Raw genomic sequence first — 18,972 nt, forward strand, 5'->3', positions numbered from 1 at the left:
GTTTATTTTGGCTGGGGAGGCTACTACTACTGCTGTTTAGTTTTGAAGGGGAGCGTGAGTTTATTTGATAGATGATCCGGTGGGTTCGGGGCTTCGATACAATTTATTGGGAAATTTTTTACTGTTGATTGCTGTGTTTGTGAGACACTGTTTTCTGCACTCCTGTTCTTCTGCGTTCCCCATTAGGGTTCCAAGATCTGCGCTGTGGCGGGAGGCTTCCTCTGGGAAGGCGTAGCTCTCGTAGAGTACTGGAGGTTTTAGCACTCCAACCTTAGAGTGTTTGTGTTTTTCGCTTTTCTCTTTTCCATTCTTTTCCTTCCTTCTTTTCCAATTCTATTACTGAGGGGGGGGCCATTCCCCGAGACACCTTGAGGGCCCACATTATGGTCATACCGAAGGAAGGGAAGGACTCCTCCCTGTGCCAGAATTATCATCCCATTTCGCTACTTATTGTGGATTTGAAACTATTTGCTAAGATTCTGGCACAGAGGTTGACTCCGCTCTTGCATAACGTGATACATAAAGACCAGGTGGGCTTTATGCCATCGCGTGAGGCACGGGATAATACCACCCGAGCGATTAATTTAATGTACTCCCCTAGCCGGACGGACGCACCCGACGATCGGGCCCACCTTTCCTAGGGCAGAGATTTCTCCGTCCCCCTCTCCCCTGTATCCGATCTTGGGTAACCCTGCCTTCCCGCCGGGGCAGGAAGGAGGTCCCTTCCTTCTATGGCTGAGGGCGGGTCAGGGACGTGCGACACACTTCTTGCAGGAGGAGAGTTGGATGTCGGGCGCACAGTTACAGTCCTTGACAGACCCCGTCTCCTTTTCTACACGGCAGGTCACCCAGCTACGACATTTCCTGGTGAGCTTAACTAACTCGGCGGCGTATGCGCGTGATAGCTCCCCGTTTGAACTTTTGTGCATTGGCACAGGCACGGTGCGACATTCCCTGTCTAAACTATACAGGCTTTTAGTTTCACCCTCTAACCAGCGCATCCCTTCCTACCTGCTCAGCTGGGAACGTGATCTGGGGCTCTCATTCACTCCTGAACAGCGGGATCGTCTGTTTACCATGACACACAAGTCCTCAATGGCCAGTAGATATCAAGAGGCAGGGTTCAAAATTCTGTCTCGTTGGTATAGGGTGCCTGCCAGATTGCACGCTATGATTCCAGCGGTTTCACCTCAGTGCTGGAGATGTGGGGACCATGTGGGTACAATCTTACATATTTTTTGGGACTGTCCACTCTTGGCTGGTACAATACACTATAACACTAATGTATCGCAGTATATCGTGATTAAGATTAAGGGGTTAATAGGAGCAGAAAGTTGGCAGAACTTTATTACCCCACCCAGGCTGCCATGACGTCCATTTGCACCCCATGTTTACATCGCGAGAAGTCAATGAGTGGATCACCCCCCCCCCCCTTTCTAAAAGCTTAGATTCCACAGTAGTTAAATGTCCGGGATCGGCGTTCTCTCTGATCCTGGCCGTTAGTGCGAGGTGTCAGCTGTAATACACCCGCTGTGTGTTGTGCCGGCTCAGCCTGTAAACCCGCTCCGTACTTCTCCCCGCACCATGACGTTCAGTGTTCTCATAGGGATGGCCGCCTTTGGACATGAATGATGGATTACTGGCGTCTTTCTTGTTACTATATAGAAGAGGTTTATGTAGTCGCACCATTAATGTTGTACAACTGACATATTGAACCTGACATTGTAGAGAGCGGATGAGATAAATGACGTGTGATGTAATATAATCTTTTTTTTTTTTTATTATAAATTCTTTTATTTTCATTTTGTTATTTTATATCACAAACGTTCAAAGTATACACAACATAATGCGAAAATGGCAGTGCAAAACATTCAACGGATCACAGGTCAGTTATCGGCCTCACATAAGTACATGGGGTCACCTGAGAGTACCATGTCGCTGAAAACAATTGTTTAGGGAATCTCCGATATGCACCCTGAACCCGCAGCCGTGCATGTTATTCCATAAGCGAGCATGAGAGCATTAAAAAGAGGGGAGAGAAGCAGAGACAGTAAGAAGGAGAGGAAAAATAGTGAGGAAAGAAAGAAAAGAAAAAATGGGGGGGGGGGGAGAGGGGAGGGGAGCTGACCTGACATACCGCATCTAGGTGGGAATTCACGAGGCCATGATGGTCTTATATTCCTCGGTTGTTTGGAAACGAATCCATTCACGCCATGTTTTTAGGAAGGAGGAATGGGCCCCCTTCATTGATGCCGTGAGGTCCTCCATTCTCATGATCTCCTGGATCTTGCCGAACCACATGCCCACCGTCGGAGGACAGGACTGTCTCCACAGTGCAGGAACACACGCCCTAGCTGCGTTCACCAGGTGTCGAACTACCGAGCGTCTATACGAGGACAGGGGGACCTCACACAAATGAAGCAGGAAGAGGCCCGGAGATCGCGGGAGGGGAAAATCCGTAAATTTTGAGGAAATGCGCCACACCTCGGACCAGAACCTAGTCAGGAGTGGGCAGTCCCAGAAAATATGCATGATTGTACCCACATGGTCCCCACATCTCCAGCATAATGGCGAGGCCGCCGGGATCATTGGATGCAATCTGGAAGGCACCCTGTACCAATGGGACAAGATCTTGAACCCTGCCTCCTGAAATCTACTGGCCATGGAGGACTTATGCGTCATGGTGAACAGGCGTTCTTGTTGTTCAGGGGTAAATGTTTCACCCAAGTCCCTCTCCCAGCTAAGCAGGTACGGAGGTGGCGATAAATTGGAGGGTGAGATCAAGAGCGCATAAATTCTGGACAATGCATGTCGGATCGTGCCCGTGCCTGTACATAGGAGTTCAAACGAGGAGCAGTCTCGTAGTTGCGCTCCAGGATGGTCTATTGACGCCAGGAAATGTCGCAACTGGGTAACCTGCCATGTCGAGAAAGGGACCGGATCCGACAGAGATCGTATTTGATCGCTCGTCATCCACCTCCCCTCCTGCTGAAATTGTATAGCCTGTCCCTTACCCGCCCGCAACCATACTTGAAACGGGCCACTGTCTAGTCCCGGTGGAAAGGCAGGATTGCCTAAGATCGGAAATAGCGGGGAGGGGGACGGCGAAAACTCTGCCCGAGGAAACACCCGTGCTGTGACTGCAAGGGTGGGGCCTATTGTCGGGTGTGACCGCACGACCCGGGGAACATGTCTGCCCAACCACGGCAGTGCCTGCAAGGGGATTGACATAAAGGCCTGTTCCATAGATACCCATTCTTTCATCCCGCCGTGCCGGAACCAGTCTAAGATTCGTGTCAAGTGAGAGACGTGATGATAGGAGACAAAGTCCGGTAGACCAATGCCCCCCTCCCCCTTTATACGAAAAAGCAAAGATCGGGCGATACGTGCTGGTTTCCCTGCCCATATGAATTTGTGCACCAGGGACAGTAGGGATTGAAAGAACGGGCGTGGTATATGGATTGGTAGGGCCTGTAGGAGATACAGAATCCGTGGTAAAATGTTCATTTTAAAAATGGCACACCTACCAAACCAGGTGAAGGTGCCCGACGTCCAAGAGTCCAGGTCCGCCTTTATACGTTGAAGAAGCAAGGGAAAGTTCACTGCATAAAGGCGAGATAGATCACCGGGAAGTCGGACTCCCAGGTACTTAAGTGAGTCCCTTGCCCACTTGAAGGAAAAGGACTCCGACAGATCAGTGACCAGAGTCTGTGGTAGCGAGATGTTAAGAGCCTATGACTTCTGGTAGTTTAAAGTTGGATAATCTCGAGTATCTACTCAGCTCCGCCATCAGGTTGGGCAAGGAAATTCTAGGGGCTGTGAGGAAGAACAGCAGATCATCCGCGTAGGCGGCAACCTTATGGGATCTGCCTCCCAGGTCCAAGCATGTAATGTCTGGGTTGGAGCGGATATGACACAACAAGGGCTCTAGGCATAGAATAAATATCAGTGGAGATAGGGGGCAGCCTTGTCGTGTACCGTTGGTAATTTTAAAGGAGGATGAGAGGTGCCCATTGACCTTGACCTGAGCTGACGGGGAGGAGTAGAGACCAGAGATCCAGGACATCATATGAGTCCCTATTCCTATATGTCGTAAAGTGGCCAACTGACCCTGTCGAAAGCCTTTTCCGCGTCCGTTGACAAAAAACAAGTGGGGAGTGACGAGACTGCCGCCTGATACATTAAATTAATTGCCCGTGTGGTGTTATCCCTCGCTTCCCGTAAGGGCATAAAACCCACTTGGTCAGTATGTATCACGGTTTGAAGGAGTAAAGACAACCGATATGCCAGAATCATTGCAACAAGTTTCAGATCTACATCCAATAGAGAAATAGGACGATAACTCTGGCATAGGGATGGGTCCTTCCCTTCCTTCCTTGGGTATAACCGTGATGTATGCCCTCAGCGTATCCCCGGGAATGGAGCCCCCCTCGGTGAGCGAATGAAAGGCCCGGATGAAATGAGGTGTGAGCACATCTGAATAAGTCTTATAGTACGGCAGAGACAGGCCATCCGGTCCCGGGGCCTTCCCCGTGGGCGAGTCTTTCAGTGCCCATGACAACTCCTCTTTAGAGATGGGGGCCTCTAAGGCCGCAAGATCGTCCAGTGGGATGGATTTCATCCCAGAGGATCGAAGATACTGCTCGATCCTCTCCAGCTGGCTACCGCCGTCCTGTGAGGAGGGTGCCTTTGGGAGGTTATAGAGAGAGTGGTAATAGGCACGGAAGGTCTCTGAAATGTCATGTGGGAGTTGCAGACGTTTATTATGTGTGTCTAGGATGTGCGGAACGTATGTACGCGAGCGGGTTTTCCGGAGGGCCCGGGCCAAGGTCCTTCTGGGTTTATTACTGAATTCATAGAAATGTCTTCTTCATTTAACTAGGGTGGCTTTCGCCTTGGCAAGACGGAGTGACCGCACCTGCTCCCTCAATTGCCCCAATTCTGCCCCTAATAACCGGTCCTGTGATACCTTATGGGACTGTTCCAGTCTATGTATGCGTGACAGTAGGTCTCTGAGATGGGCTGTCCGCTCCTTCTTGAGTTTGGCTCCCATTGGTATAAGGGAATCGCGCACCACACATTTATGCACCTCCCATATACAGAACGGGTCCATCCCCGGTGTGGTGTTTTTATCAAAGTATTCCACCAGGTCTCGGCGTACATCAGAGACCACTGTCGTATCCTGCAGGAGCGACTCGTTCAGTCGCCACTGCCAGGAGTGAGGATGGGCCATTGGACAAGCTAAGGTGAGGGTAATAAGGGCATGGTCGGATATCGTTATGTCATCTATTGAGGATGATGTGAGGCTGGGGAGATGTGCATGACGCAAGAAAAAGTAATCCAACCTGGAGTAGGAATTGTGTGGTGCCGAGTAGTACGGGTAGTCCTTGACTGAAGGATTCATAACCCGCCACGCGTCAACAAGTTGATGTTCATGCAGCAATCGTCGTATACGACGATGCGCTGCCCTAGGTAGGGAGGAGTGCCCTCGTGATGTGTCTAAGACGGGGTCTAGGGTGACATTTAAATCCCCCCCCATGACTAAGGTACCTTCCAGAAAGCCATCCAGAGCCCTCAAAACTCTGTCCAGGTAGGCCACCTGCCCAGTGTTAGGGAGATCATATGAGGCCAGTGTGTACAGTGCATTATCCAACTTACCCTTTACGAAAAGGTACCGTCCCGCTTCATCTGCGCAGGTAGCCATGTGTTCCCAGTGAAGGGAACGGGAGACCAGGATGGAGACTCCCTTGGTCTTGGAGTCAGGGGACGCACTATGATACCCATCGGGGTAGTTGGCGTCTGTAAGCTTCGGAATGCCGTCTGCCCGGAAGTGAGTTTCCTGCAGAAAGGCCACGTGCGCTTTTCTTTTCCACAGGAGACGGAGAATGGAGGACCTCTTTTCTGGAACATTCAAACCCTGTGCGTTTAGGGAGACAACGGTAATGTCAGACATGGTAGCGGAGTTGTCCGGGAAGAACAGAGGGGAAGGGGAGGGGAAAGAGAAGACGAAAAGGAGAAAGAAGAAAAAGAACGAATGTATTCAGAGCAAGCTCTCTAAAGTCGGAGTACAATACCTCTCCACTACTCAACGCGAGCTGTGTCGCCCGCAGAAAGCCTTCAAACACGACACAGCTACACGGAACCCTAAAAGGGAACGAGGAAAGACCGGAGTGTGGTAACAGCGTGTCAACAATGAAAGTGTCAACTAGAAAATTCAATTAACTAAAGTGCCTCGAAGCCCCGGACTCACCCTATTAACAGTTAACATTCCCAGTATGCACCTTCCCCTATGTAATGACACAGATTAGGCAGATGAGACAATTAGTGCAATTTAACTATTTAAAACATCCCCCAACAGGTGTAGACCTGCCCGCCCCCCAGACCCACAGCAGCTCAACTTGCTATATGGCAGTTCCAGCAATGCGTTCCTGACAATCCTTCAGGTACCCTATGGGAAAAAGAGAGAAGGGAAAAAGAGAGAAGGGAAAAAGAGAGAAGGAAAAGGCGAAGAGCAGCACAGGAAAATGTCCACATAAACGGCGTCCGTGAACATTCAATCCCTCCGCGGCGAGCGTCGTCCAGGAGGGTGGAGGTCAACGGGCCCTGACCCTCAGTCTCTGCGTGGAGGTCAACGTTCCGAGATTCGGAGGTCGGCTGGCTCTGCTCCAGGTCGGATCGGCTGACGGGACCCGTAATCCGGATACGGGCCTCCTCTGGGAGTGAATGGTGTCGGCGGTTCGGTCCGGTCTGTTAACCGCACTAGTGAGGTCTCCAGGAACCGGAATGCTTCCTCCAAATCGTCAGGGGAGCGGACTGCAAATGACATTCCCTGCTTGCGGAGGATGATGTGGAAAGGGTGTACCCACCTGTATGTTGCGCCTGCTGCCTTTGTTGCCTCCAGTAATGGGCGGACAATTCTGCGCATGGAAAGTGTCAATCTGGATACATCTGGCAGGACGGTGATGTCGGTACCATTGTAAGGGACAGCCCCTTTTCCCAGGCTCTTCGGGCAATCTCCTCTTTCTGCTTGTAGAAATGCACTCTACATATAACATCTCTGGGTCGGTTGCCGTCTCCATTCCTGGGACCTGCCTGTCTGTGAACTCTGTCCATCTCTATGGGCATATCCCGTGGGTGCTCCAGGAGCTTGTTGAAAATGTGGGTCACAGCATCGTAAAGTCCATCGGGGGGTACAGACTCGGACAAGCCCCTCAGTTTCAAGTTGTTACGCCGCCCCCTGTTCTCGACATCATCCAAGTGTAGGGAGAGGTCGCGGAGATGCGTAGCTTGGGTAGCCAAGGACTGGGAAAGGACCGATATGTCCAGGGAGTCGACGGAGTGCTGGCGCTCTAAAGTGTCTACTCTCACAGCCAAGGCACGTACTTCTTGTGTGACCTCACCGCTGGCCCTGTCGTGTTTCTCCTCTAGTCGTGCGAGGCGGAGGTCCAAGTCAGTTTTAGTGGGCAATACCTTGACCATCTCCCAAAGTTCTGCCAGGGTCCGTTCCATGGAGAGCGGGGGGCCCGAGGACAGGCCTGCGTGGTGATCCCCTGTGTGCACTGGCGGGGTGGGGGAGGGGGTCTCCCGGAAAATGACCGGCAGCCCCTGGCTCTGCTGGCTGTCTGGCACGGTTGACGGCCTCTGAGCCGGTGGTGGTAGCGGCGCCTCAAGTATCCTGCATGTCGGTGCCGTGTTAGGGGCCCCATGTCCGGTAACATGCTGGTGAGGAACATGAAGGAGGGGGATTGCATCTGTCTGGGCCGGTGGAGGTGGCCCTGTGCTTCCTGCCCCACACTGACCTCTGGTTCAGGCGTAGTGCTGTTGCTGGCCGGAGGGGGAGGAAGGCGGGGTGTGTCCCCGCGGCGACGGAGAAGGCTGGTTGCGGCCTACTGGACGGGACGAGGAGGACCGCTGTGGGGTGCCTTCTTGCACGGACCAGAGGAACCGGAGAATTCCAGGATGTGTCCAGGAGGTGCCGACGGTGTTTCCCCCTTGTCATGCTGGTTCAGGCGGCTGGTGAGTTAGCCCTATCGGGCGATATTCGGCGGGGTGAGTCCGGAGTTGCGGTCGCACGCGTCCTCACACCGCCATGCCTAAGCCACGCCCCGTAATATAATCTATATCTGTCTTACTAGTGACACCCCGTTATCTGTACAAGACGAAGAACTATTTGTAGCTCTGTTATAATTCCAGGATCGGCTTTTTATGACCACGGTGGAAATAACCTTCAGTGGTGACACAAGTATGACTCCGTATTTCACTCTCACATAAACTCGGGGGAGACGTTGTCCTCGTGTTGGAGTCTCTCTGGAATAACTCTTACACCATCCCAAATAATGTCATCCAGTCCTGACCGCAAATGGGAAGACACTTTACAATAATGTTTCTGAGCTCCTTATACTTCACGCTGAAAGAAGTCGTAAAATATCATCATTTATTAGTTAAATAGTTTATAGTTCAAAAACATCCAGAATAAAACGTTTTGTAAGGGGAAGTTTTTATCACTTCAAAAATAATGACCGGACTTATAAATGATGATATTTTAGGTTTTGTTTTTTTCTACACAATTGAAATTGACAACTTATCATTACTCCACAATCCGAGGTTTGGATGGTCTTACAGAGGAGCCCCCTCCCAAACACTTAGGTGCCTCATTTGCTATTGACCACAGCATCGAAGTGGTGAAACGGTTATAATCGTAGTCCTCTCCGGTCTCCGGCCTTTGCAGCAGGTGTCCGGTCTTCCCTATGTCATGTGAACACGTCCTGAGCGGTAAATGTCCTGTGCAGGAAGGGGTTAAATGAGTAAAATACAAGTTTATACTGAATCTTATCCCACAAAACACTGTATCACTCTGCTCCGCTCCACCTGCGCTATAACATGAGGATAAGAGATCACACTGCATGTTCTCTATATAATGTCACCTCAGCTGATGCAGAACCTCACAGTTCATATCAAACACTGACTGAATGGTGTGCACCATGTCTTGTGAGATGTCAGCAATGTCTCCCCAGTATCCGCCATGTGTCAGGTTGTCAGGAGTCAGGTCTTCATTGTCTGGGGGGAAATGTCTTCATTTTACTCTTCTCACCTGAGAGATATGCCATAAATGTCTGATATATGAGGGTCCCATCTCTATGTGGAGAACGGGGGTCCCCTGACCAGCCCGGACAGCAGAGCACGGCCAGAGGTGGAGCCGCATCTATCAGACATTTCTGGCATATCCTGGGGAGAAATGTCCGTGTTGGGAATACCCCTTTATTCCATGTGGTGACGGCTCTGAGAAGATGTTTCTCTCAATGATGAATAAGTGAGGTTCTGTATGTCACACATGATGTTGTCCCCTGTATGATTTCCATCTTCTCCTTTCTTCATAAAGACGTCTGCAGTACTAGATCCTCCAGTTCCTCCAGTTTTCTCATCTTCTCCTCCACAACGTTCCTTCTCCTGAGTGACCCACCAAGGATGGACAAGGACAGGAATGACATGAGCAGAAGAATATTAGACTTCACCTTGGAGATCATCTACCTGTTGAGCGGAGAGGTAAACTTTTCTACATTATAGAACAAGTCACACATAGGGAAGGGACAATACATAATAGGAAGTAATAGGAAGAATCCAGTGTCCTGTATAACAGCGTCCATACCTTCCAAGTGACGTCAAGAAGCCAACAGCAGAAAAGCTGAAGATCAGCCACCAATATGGTCAGTTATGTGTCATGTCACCAATGCAGCAATAGTAATGTTGTAGAGCAATGAGAATGACCAGGAACCAGGAGGATCAGGATGACCTCTATATAGAAACATAGAAGATGACGGCAGGAGGAGAGCACATGGTCCATCTAGTCCCCCCAATATTATTTCCTTTTTAGTTTTGTCCTCGTTCTATTTTCTCAATGTCTTTTTGTGGGTGTGGTCTCCAGTATTACAGATGTGGGGTCACTAGAGCTCTATACAGCGGGGTCACAATTTCCCTATTTCTACTGAGGGGGGAATACTGTGTTCAGTTCTCTAAGTATCTCTCTCCATACACAGGAGTACACAATAGTGAAGAAGACATCGGGTGACTGTACGACTCCCATCATCCATGAGTCAGGAGGATGGAACAGTAGTCAGAGCCCCATCACAGAGCCTCCCCCTCACTCCCGGATACATGAGAAGAAGATCTTAGAACTGATCTACAAGATGACTGAGCTGCTGACTGGAGAGGTGACACTGCTGGGAATGCTGTGAAATTCTACAGTAACAGCGCTGGAGGTGTCTGGGTGATGACTGTATCATTGTGTGTGTCAGGTTCCTATAAGGTGTCAGGATGTCACTGTCTATTTCTCCATGGAGGAGTGGGAGTATCTAGAAGGACACAGGGATCTGTACGAGGAGGTCATGATGGAGAACTACCGGTCGCGCACATCACAAGGTGAGATATAGATATATAATTTATATATTATTGTTTTTTGTTGAATTTTCTCATGTTCAGTATATACAGACATGTGATTCCTGATCTCCGATCACACGTTCCTTGTAAGACACAATATACAGGGTCACTGGTAGTAATGTAGAATGTGGATCCAGGGATCTGTCCGATTGTCAGCCGGGGGCAGAGAGGTGTTTCCCACTTTATGTAGAATTGGGTCTCTGTCGTGTGATGATTGGTTTTCACCTTCCTCTGGATCTACTGGAATTCGTTATGTATATTAAGTACTTGCATTTCCCATAATTTAACAATTATAGATCACCTTTTCTTATGACTTTGCATTGTCCTGTTCCTCTGTTATTCCTCCTATAAATGTATGAATGATTTGACATCTAGGTGTTACCAGCCGGGGGCATGTCCATACAATCTGACAATGTCCAACAAGTGCTGACAATATCTGAAGGTGTAGGGAAACGACTCTTTCACAAGTGGAATGGTGACACCTTTTCTCAATTTATTCTTATATTTCCAGTAGGAATAACAGAGGAACGGCATAACGTTGAGTTCTGAGAAAAGATGCCCCAGAATTGTTGATTCATGGGGAATACAAGTATTTACTACACAGACGTGTTAGGAGAGCCGACAAGTCCTCTATAAAGAGTCTTTTTTGCCTTCCTCTGGGTGAACTGGGGGTTGTAATTCTAAAAAGTTTAAATGTGATGGACTTAGACCTTGTTTAACCCACTAACTATGTAACTATGTAAAATGTTTCTCTCTGTCTATCCCGATCAGCCCTAACATTAAAACCACCTGCCTAATATTGTGTAGGTCGCACCCATGCTGCCAAAACGGCTCTGACCCATGGGGACGTGGCATCTCCATGGTATCGGGCACAAGACATTAGCAGATCCTTCAAGTCCTGTAAGTTGTGAGGTGCGACCTCCATGGATCCGACTTGTTTTTCCAGCACATTCTACAGATAATCGATAGGATTGAGATCTGTGGTATTTGGAGACAAGTCACTCCTTGAACCATTCCTGATCAATATTTGCAGTGTGGCGGGGCATTATCCTGCTGAAAGAGGGCACTGCCGTTAGGAATAACGCTGACATAAGGGGGTACTTATCTGCAGCAAGGTTTAGGTAGGTGGTACGTGTCACATTTACATGAATGCCAGGACCAGCAGAACATTGCCCAGATCATCACACTTCCTCCGCCGGCTTGTCTTCTTCCCATAATGCATCCTGCTGCCATCTCTTTCCCAGGTAAGTGACGAACCTGGCCTTCCACATGATATAAAAGAAAACGGGATTTATCGGACCAGGCCACCTTCTTCCATTCCCCAGTTCTGATACTGCCTATTGTGGGCACTTATGGTGGTGGACAGGGGTCAGCATGTGCACTCTGACTGGTCTGCGGCTACACAGCTCCATACACAGTAAGCTGCGATGCTCTGCGTGTTTTGACACCTTTCTATTATAGCCAGCAGTGACTTTTTCAGTAATTTGTCGTACAGTAACTCTTCTGTGGGTTGGGACCAGATGAGCTCCCCATGCACATTAATGAGTCTTGACCGCCAATCACCCTGTTGCCGGTACACCGGTTGTCCTTCCTTTGAGCACTTTTGGTAGGTAGGAACGTTTACACCTTTACATACCAGAAACACCCCACAAGACCGGCAGTTTTGGGGATACTCTGACCAATTTGGCCCTTGTAACTTTACATTTCTCCATGTTTCAAACACATTAACTTAAAGAACTGACTGTTCAATTCCTGTCTAAACCCCCCCCCCCCCCGCCCTCCCTTGTCAGGCGCCATTGTCACGAGATCATTAATGTTCTTCACCTGTCAGTGGTTTTAATGTTACGGTTGTATATATGGAGGAGGACAGTGTGGGTCGTCTCTCTCATGGTGCTATCATGGTCTACACAGAAAGCCAACTACCGATAAATGTAATCAGAAATATTATTTTTTCCCCATTTGCCATAAAAGCACCAGGGAAAGGAAACATAGGGGAATATAACCGTAGAGCTTCCTCCAACACCTCAGTGGTTTCCCATCCCTTGTAGAGAGGAAACTTGGAATAGTTGTTTTCCTTACTACAGGTACTTTGTCTGACCGTGGGTTCCCTCTCGTAAAATTTTGACTTCCCATATAAGCAGTGGGTATTGTTCCAGGGCAACGACCTGGTACTCTTTTGGTTGGCACGGGGCTCTTATAATAGGTCCATGCATCCTGACGATTTCACATGTATTCACAACCTTAGGAGGCAAATGTGATTGGATACTATGGTGGAGCAGAAAGCCGTTCCCCACCATTCACTCTGATAGGCAACAATAGGCCTGCGGTTTGCAAAGCACTGGGACTGCGGTGCAGGTGGTGAGAAGCACAACATTGTAATTTCGGCTCCGATCAGTAAACATAGAAGTGTAGAGAGAATTGTGTGATATATAGACAGATATACAGTAGTCATGTATTCAGTCACTGTGTGTTTCCTACAGATGGATCCAGTAGGAGAAATCCACCAGAGAGATGTCCCAGTCCTCTGTATTCCCAGGACTGTCCAGAGGAAAACCACAATGTCCCAGAGGATTATCAGGTAGATGAAGCTGAGCCCTATACCAGATCTATATAGGGTGGGGGGGGGGGTGTGTGGAGCTTTTTGGCCCTGCGGTCATAGATTTTGGTGGTTTCTTATGTTGATCTGTTAGATTCTTCGCACTCTCTGCTGTATTGTACTGAATTGTTACATTTGTGAAATCAGGGGGAAGATCTGACTAATAATAAAGTGGAGGATGAAGAAGAGCGGATGAGGGGCGATCAACCGTGTAACAGTGAAGTGGAGGAGGAAATTCCAGGAGGAGTTACCAGAGGTCAGTAATAATAACATTAGAAAGTGAATTGGGAGGTTTGCTGATAGGCGGCTCTCGTTGACATTTCCAGCCTCGCACTGTGTGTGAAACCCTCACGGTGTCTGTTTTTTTGTGGGGTTTTTCTTGCCTTTTTTTTTCAGGCAGATGTTACACGACAGTTTATAGTAAAATATAAAATGCACTGCACACAATGGCTGTTTTTTATTTGTGTTTTTTCTTCTGTCCTTTTGGTACATGTTTTGCTTCCGCAGCATTTTTTTAAAAACGCAGCATGATTCTCTATAGAACCTGAAAAACGGCAGAAAAAAATATCTTACAAATGTATGAATAAAAAAACAAAAAACTCCAGATGAGACGCTTGTAAAACACGCATGAAATTCATGGCGTCATTAACAACTCAGGAATTGAAACGCATGAAATTTCTGAGACTTTTTTCATTCATCTGTATGAGGTTTGCACAAATTCATGCAGAGAAACTTTTCTATTCACATGAGTCTCATCTGCAGAAGTTTCTGTAACAAATCTGCCGTTTCTGAATTTACTATAAATGTCAGTACATTGTGGAGGAACTAGATACCGCCAATCACTTACATTTTGGGGGAAAGCGTTAAGCATCATTTTGTTATAGACAACAAAAAAAAACATACATTTTGGTGCTTTTTGAAATTTATTTGGTTCAACCATTACTAATCCCCTAATAATAACATCTGAGAAGAAAGATCCTCATTATAGTTCTATATTTAATATGAGGCTGGGACAAGAATTGAGGAATTATTAGAAAACACACAAGATCCCCATGACAACTCTGCACACAAGTCACAATGGGATTTTTTTTTTTTTTTCTGGGTAATCGAATCTTCCAGATCCATGATTATTAGGAAGCTCGTATTTCACATGTAATTATTGTACATACAAAGATGTTTCAGTGATGATCACCTGCACTCAGAGGCCACTTCACTAGGTCCGCCTTATTAGTACTTGATAGGACCCTCTTTCCCCTTAGAGCAGCCTGAATTCTTAGTAGAATGATATAACAATGTACTGGAAACCTTTATTACGTATTCTGATTAATAAGCTTACTCTGTCTATTCCACTACATCCTAAACATGCTCTATAAAATTGTGTTCCCGTGACTGTGCAGCAATTAGGATACACAGACGTCATTGTCATGTCCGTGAATTCAGCCTTAGATGTGCTTTGTCTCATGACGCATTATCTGTGGCCGAGACTAGATTGTCAATGACAATATTAGGTTCTTGTAATAAAGTGATTACCAATTGGTATTAAAGGGTCAAATATGTTGGCAGAGGACAGGTGGGTGTTATGGAATTGCAAGTTGAGCGATTACTAAAGGCTGGTGGGGACTGCCGGGAGAGAGCGTGCAAATAAAACCGCAACCTCAAATCAGTCACAACTCTGATCGACAGAGTCTAAGGCTACTCTAAGGTTTTCACCAGAGCCGACCGCAAGGTGGGATGGTCTTTGCAGCATAGAACCCAGGTTGTCTTAACAGAATTCAGTATTGGATAAGAGGTTCAATGCAGGCAAACCTGAACAGGATAACCAGACAGCCAGAGGGTAAACAGAAAGTCCAAAACAGAGCAAGTGGAAATCGGGTACAGCAGAGGTCAGAACCAGCCAGGAGCAGATAATCAAAATCGGTAAACAAGGGTTTAACGAGAGACAAGCCGAGGTCAGTTTCCAATAAGTCCAGAAGTACAGGGAGTGTCAGAGCTTGATCAGAACACCAGAAGACTTGGAAAATCACAAGCAAAGACCAGGTGGAGGAAGCCAGGTATAAATACAACCCCACACCTAACTGGCAGAAAGACAGAAAAAAGAGTTAGGCTCAAAGTAAAACAGAACCGCCCAGAAGCTAGAACAGTAGTCATGGTGATCTTAGGAAACCGCCTGTTCCCTTAACAATTGGTTTGTCCAACAGGGTTAAGGTTTATTAAATACGTTTGTTTTATCAAGTTAAGGTTTATGTATTATAAGTGGTGACTGGGTGTAGGCCAGAATCCTGGACTTTATCATTGATAGTTTTTAAAGCGCACCTATGTTTTTATCGAAAAGTTCAAAATAGTCACGCTCCTCAGTCCCCAACGATGTTATGATGTCGTACCCGCATTTTAGAGCTTTGAAAATTCTTAGAAATAAAAGCAAAACTGTACAATTTTGCCAAGGTTTTTGTGAGGTCACTGCGATTCTCTGCAAAAGACAAATATTTAGCGTGACGTGAGCACCCTGTACATACAGCTTATTAGAAATTCTTGAGAAATACTTGCAGCAAACATTAGACATCTAGGGTAAAGTGCACATGGGAGACAGAGAAATGCTGGGACTTCAGAAAAAATCTTCAACAAAGCAGACAAAGATGCAAGCAGCTACTGTAGGGATTACATGAGAGAGTTCAGGCAGGCTACGAGTACAGGGAGGATTATCTGCAGTCTGTCTACTCTTCCCTGTAACTAGAAACTGAATTTGCAGGACAACCGCGGGTGGACAACAAATTATAGAAAAGGAGTCACCTAGTTGCAGTAACTTCATACAGACTTTGCAAGGATAAAACAGAATTTTTTTGAAGATTAACAGAAGTTTTTAATGAAAAGTCCATTTAATGTGTTTTTTTTAAAGATTTATAAGGGTGGATTTTGGCATTGTTTTTGGGGCAGTATTTGGTGCAGTTTTTTGAGCCAAAGCCCGTGGTGGTTTTGAAGGTAATGGCTCAAACCTTTCCTTCCTGCTGTATCCACTTCTGATTGACTATATAAAAAAAAAAACTGCATGCAGCTTAATAGGTCATAAATGTGTCTACTTTGTGTTTTGAAAAATATAAAAATCACAAAATCCATTTTTAATCCCAACAGAACATGCCAATGAGAACTCGATCAATTATGAAGTAGAAGATGAAGATATCAAGCAGCAGTCTTCAGGAGAAAACCTGATTACCATTAATGTACATCCAGGACTTCACAGTAAAGATCTGCTATATATTTCCCCTAATAATGAGGAACCTTCTCCTAACCAATCACAGATTGTTACCACAAGTACAGCTCAGAAAGGGGGTAAAAGATTTCAATGTGGTAAACAGGTCACAAAAATCTCAGGTCTTTTTAAGCACAGAAGAATTCACACAGGGGAGAAGCCATATTCATGTTCCGAATGTGGGAAATGCTTTCCATATAAATCACGTCTTGTTACACATGAGAAAATTCACATAGGAGAGAAGCCATATTCATGTTCCGAATGTGGGAAATGTTTTTCATATAAATCAAGTCTTGATGTACATAAGAGAAATCACACAGGAGAGAAGCCATATTCATGTTCAGAATGTGGAAAATGTTTTACAGATAAATTACATCTTGTTAGACATGAGAGAATTCACACAGGAGAGAAGCCGTATTCATGTTCAGAATGTGGGAAATGTTTTATAGATAAATCAGGTCTTGTTAAACATGAGAGAATTCACACAGGAGTGAAGCCATATTCATGTTCAGAATGTGGGAAATGTTTTACCTGTAAATCACTTCTTGTTATACATGAGAGAATTCACACAGGAGAGAAGCCGTATTCATGTTCAGAATGTGGGAAATGTTTTACCTATAAATCACTTCTTGTTATACATGGGAGAATTCACACAGGAGAGAAGCCGTATTCATGTTCAGAATGTGGGAAATGTTTTACAGACAAATCACATCTTGCTAGACATGAGAGAATTCACACAGGAGAGAAGCCGTATTCATGTTCAGAATGTCAGAAATGTTTTACCTATAAATCACTTCTTGTTATACATGAGAGAATTCACACAGGAGAGAAGCCTTATTCATGTTCAGAATGTGGGCTTTGTTTTACAGACAAATCACATCTTGTTAGACATGAGAGAATTCACACAGGAGAGAAGCCGTATTCATGTTTAGAATGTGGGAAATGCTTTGCACGAATATCACATCTTGTTAGACATGAGAAAACTCACACAGGGGAGAAGTCATTTTGATGTTCTATTCATGGAAAATGTTCTCATGGAAGTAAAATGTTTAAACTCATCAGAGAATTAAACAAAATAAATATTCTTGTTTGGAATGTGGGAAAAGATATAAGAGCAAAAAAGGATTTTTAACTCATCCGGTTATTCACAGACAATAACCCCTTGGCGACGCAGCCAATTATGGACTTGTGAACACAGCCCCATTGTTTTAAAATCTGATGTGTCACTTTGTGAGATTAATTTAAACGTCCTTTAACCTTTCCTGATATCTGCCGAATAGCAATGTTGGAAAAGCAGTTCCACAAATCACAAATTTTTGTTTTCACAAAGTTTGCTGCTTCGGTTTTTATTGTGGCAATTTGCATAAAAGAGGTTGGCCACTTTACTATGAAAGGCGTTTAATATGTGACTGGAGGCAAAACAAAAAACTTACTAATATAAACTCTTCAGCCCTTCTGCCTTTTTCTCCATTTTAAGAAAGCCATGACCCAGGTAAAGAAAATCCTATCCCCCTCCATCACGCCTCCCTGGTCCATAATAGTGTGTGATATTGGCAGGCAAAAGACTGAGCACATCCATGCCTAAACTATACTGAACTTCCGGACCCTCTTCTGCGCTTTCGTTTGTTCGTTTCTGACTCGTCCAGAGACAGCGCAAGCGCACTGGATACTCTTCGGGTGCCATCTGTACATGTCCTTCTTTTAAGTTCATTATTTACACGTGCGATCAGCCTGTCAGTTCAGGATGATCGCATATGCATTTAGGTTAGAGCAGAGAAGTATCACTGTCAATAAATTGAAGTATAAAGTTCCCCGCTAGTAACTCCGAGAGAGAGAGAGGCTCAACCCGGGCTACCCAGGGTCCATCCTATCTTCCCGGCCTGGTGACAGGCAGCACACAGATATTGGAGCGTCAACCATCGGCTGCCTTCACCGATTGCAGTGAGAAACTCTCAGTGCCCTGGCTTCCCCACCCCCCTGCCCCCACACATTCCAGGAGCAATAGGTCATCAAAGGCCTCTCCTACACTCCACGCAACCTGCTACATACTACTGTGGCTTCGGTCTCCTCTCTGGGTATCTAGCAAAAGACTTGCACAAAGGCCGTGACACAGGTTCCCCACCGAACCCTCTGATAGGGACTGGCCTGCAACTTTACCAGCTTCTACCCTGAGCAGCCACCTTAGTACCAGTCATACCATTAGATAGATAGATAGATAGATAGATAGATAGATAGATAGATAGATAGATAGATAGATAGATAGATAGATAGATAGATAGATAGAAAAAATCAACTTGTGAGGAGCAGCACAGTAGCCAAGAAAAAACCTTTGCGGTTGGTGCAGGGCTTCAAGGGAGCGACTTTCTCCCCATGTAATGTAGAAAAGGATAGTAGGGAAGCAGCACTCTAGTAAAAAAAGGGTTTTAATCACCGGAACATCAGACAGTGACGTTTCAGTCTCAATGAGAGCTTTTTTAAGCAATAAAAAAAACTGTTTAGAGGGTGTATATAAGGAGCCAGAGTTCATTACACATCATATGTGATTATTTGTATAAAAATCCAACATACAATAAAATATCTACATGTAATATACCAAAAAAGTTGTTCATTGGATAAAACACGACATGTGGTCAGAATCAGCTGGACCGCACATAATCAGTTTAACACCAGTGCAGAGTTTGCTCAGGAATGGCAGCAG

At 46.2% G+C, this 18,972-nt stretch overlaps 1 protein-coding gene across 1 annotated transcript; it reads left to right on the forward strand.

Moving 5' to 3' along the window:
* Nucleotides 1-10,827: 10,827 nt before the first annotated feature.
* On the forward strand, nucleotides 10,828-18,245 carry LOC142707629 (uncharacterized). The gene is made up of 4 exons (XM_075848353.1): nucleotides 10,828-10,909; nucleotides 12,915-13,012; nucleotides 13,178-13,286; nucleotides 16,157-18,245. Exons 1-4 carry the CDS (start codon nucleotides 10,828-10,830, stop codon nucleotides 17,281-17,283), a joined length of 1,416 nt encoding a protein of 471 aa, XP_075704468.1. The 3' UTR covers nucleotides 17,284-18,245.
* The last annotated feature ends 727 nt before the right edge of the window (nucleotides 18,246-18,972 follow it).

This window comes from Rhinoderma darwinii, chromosome 1 (assembly GCF_050947455.1).
Source record: "Rhinoderma darwinii isolate aRhiDar2 chromosome 1, aRhiDar2.hap1, whole genome shotgun sequence".
Classification (NCBI taxonomy): Eukaryota; Metazoa; Chordata; class Amphibia; order Anura; family Rhinodermatidae; genus Rhinoderma; species Rhinoderma darwinii.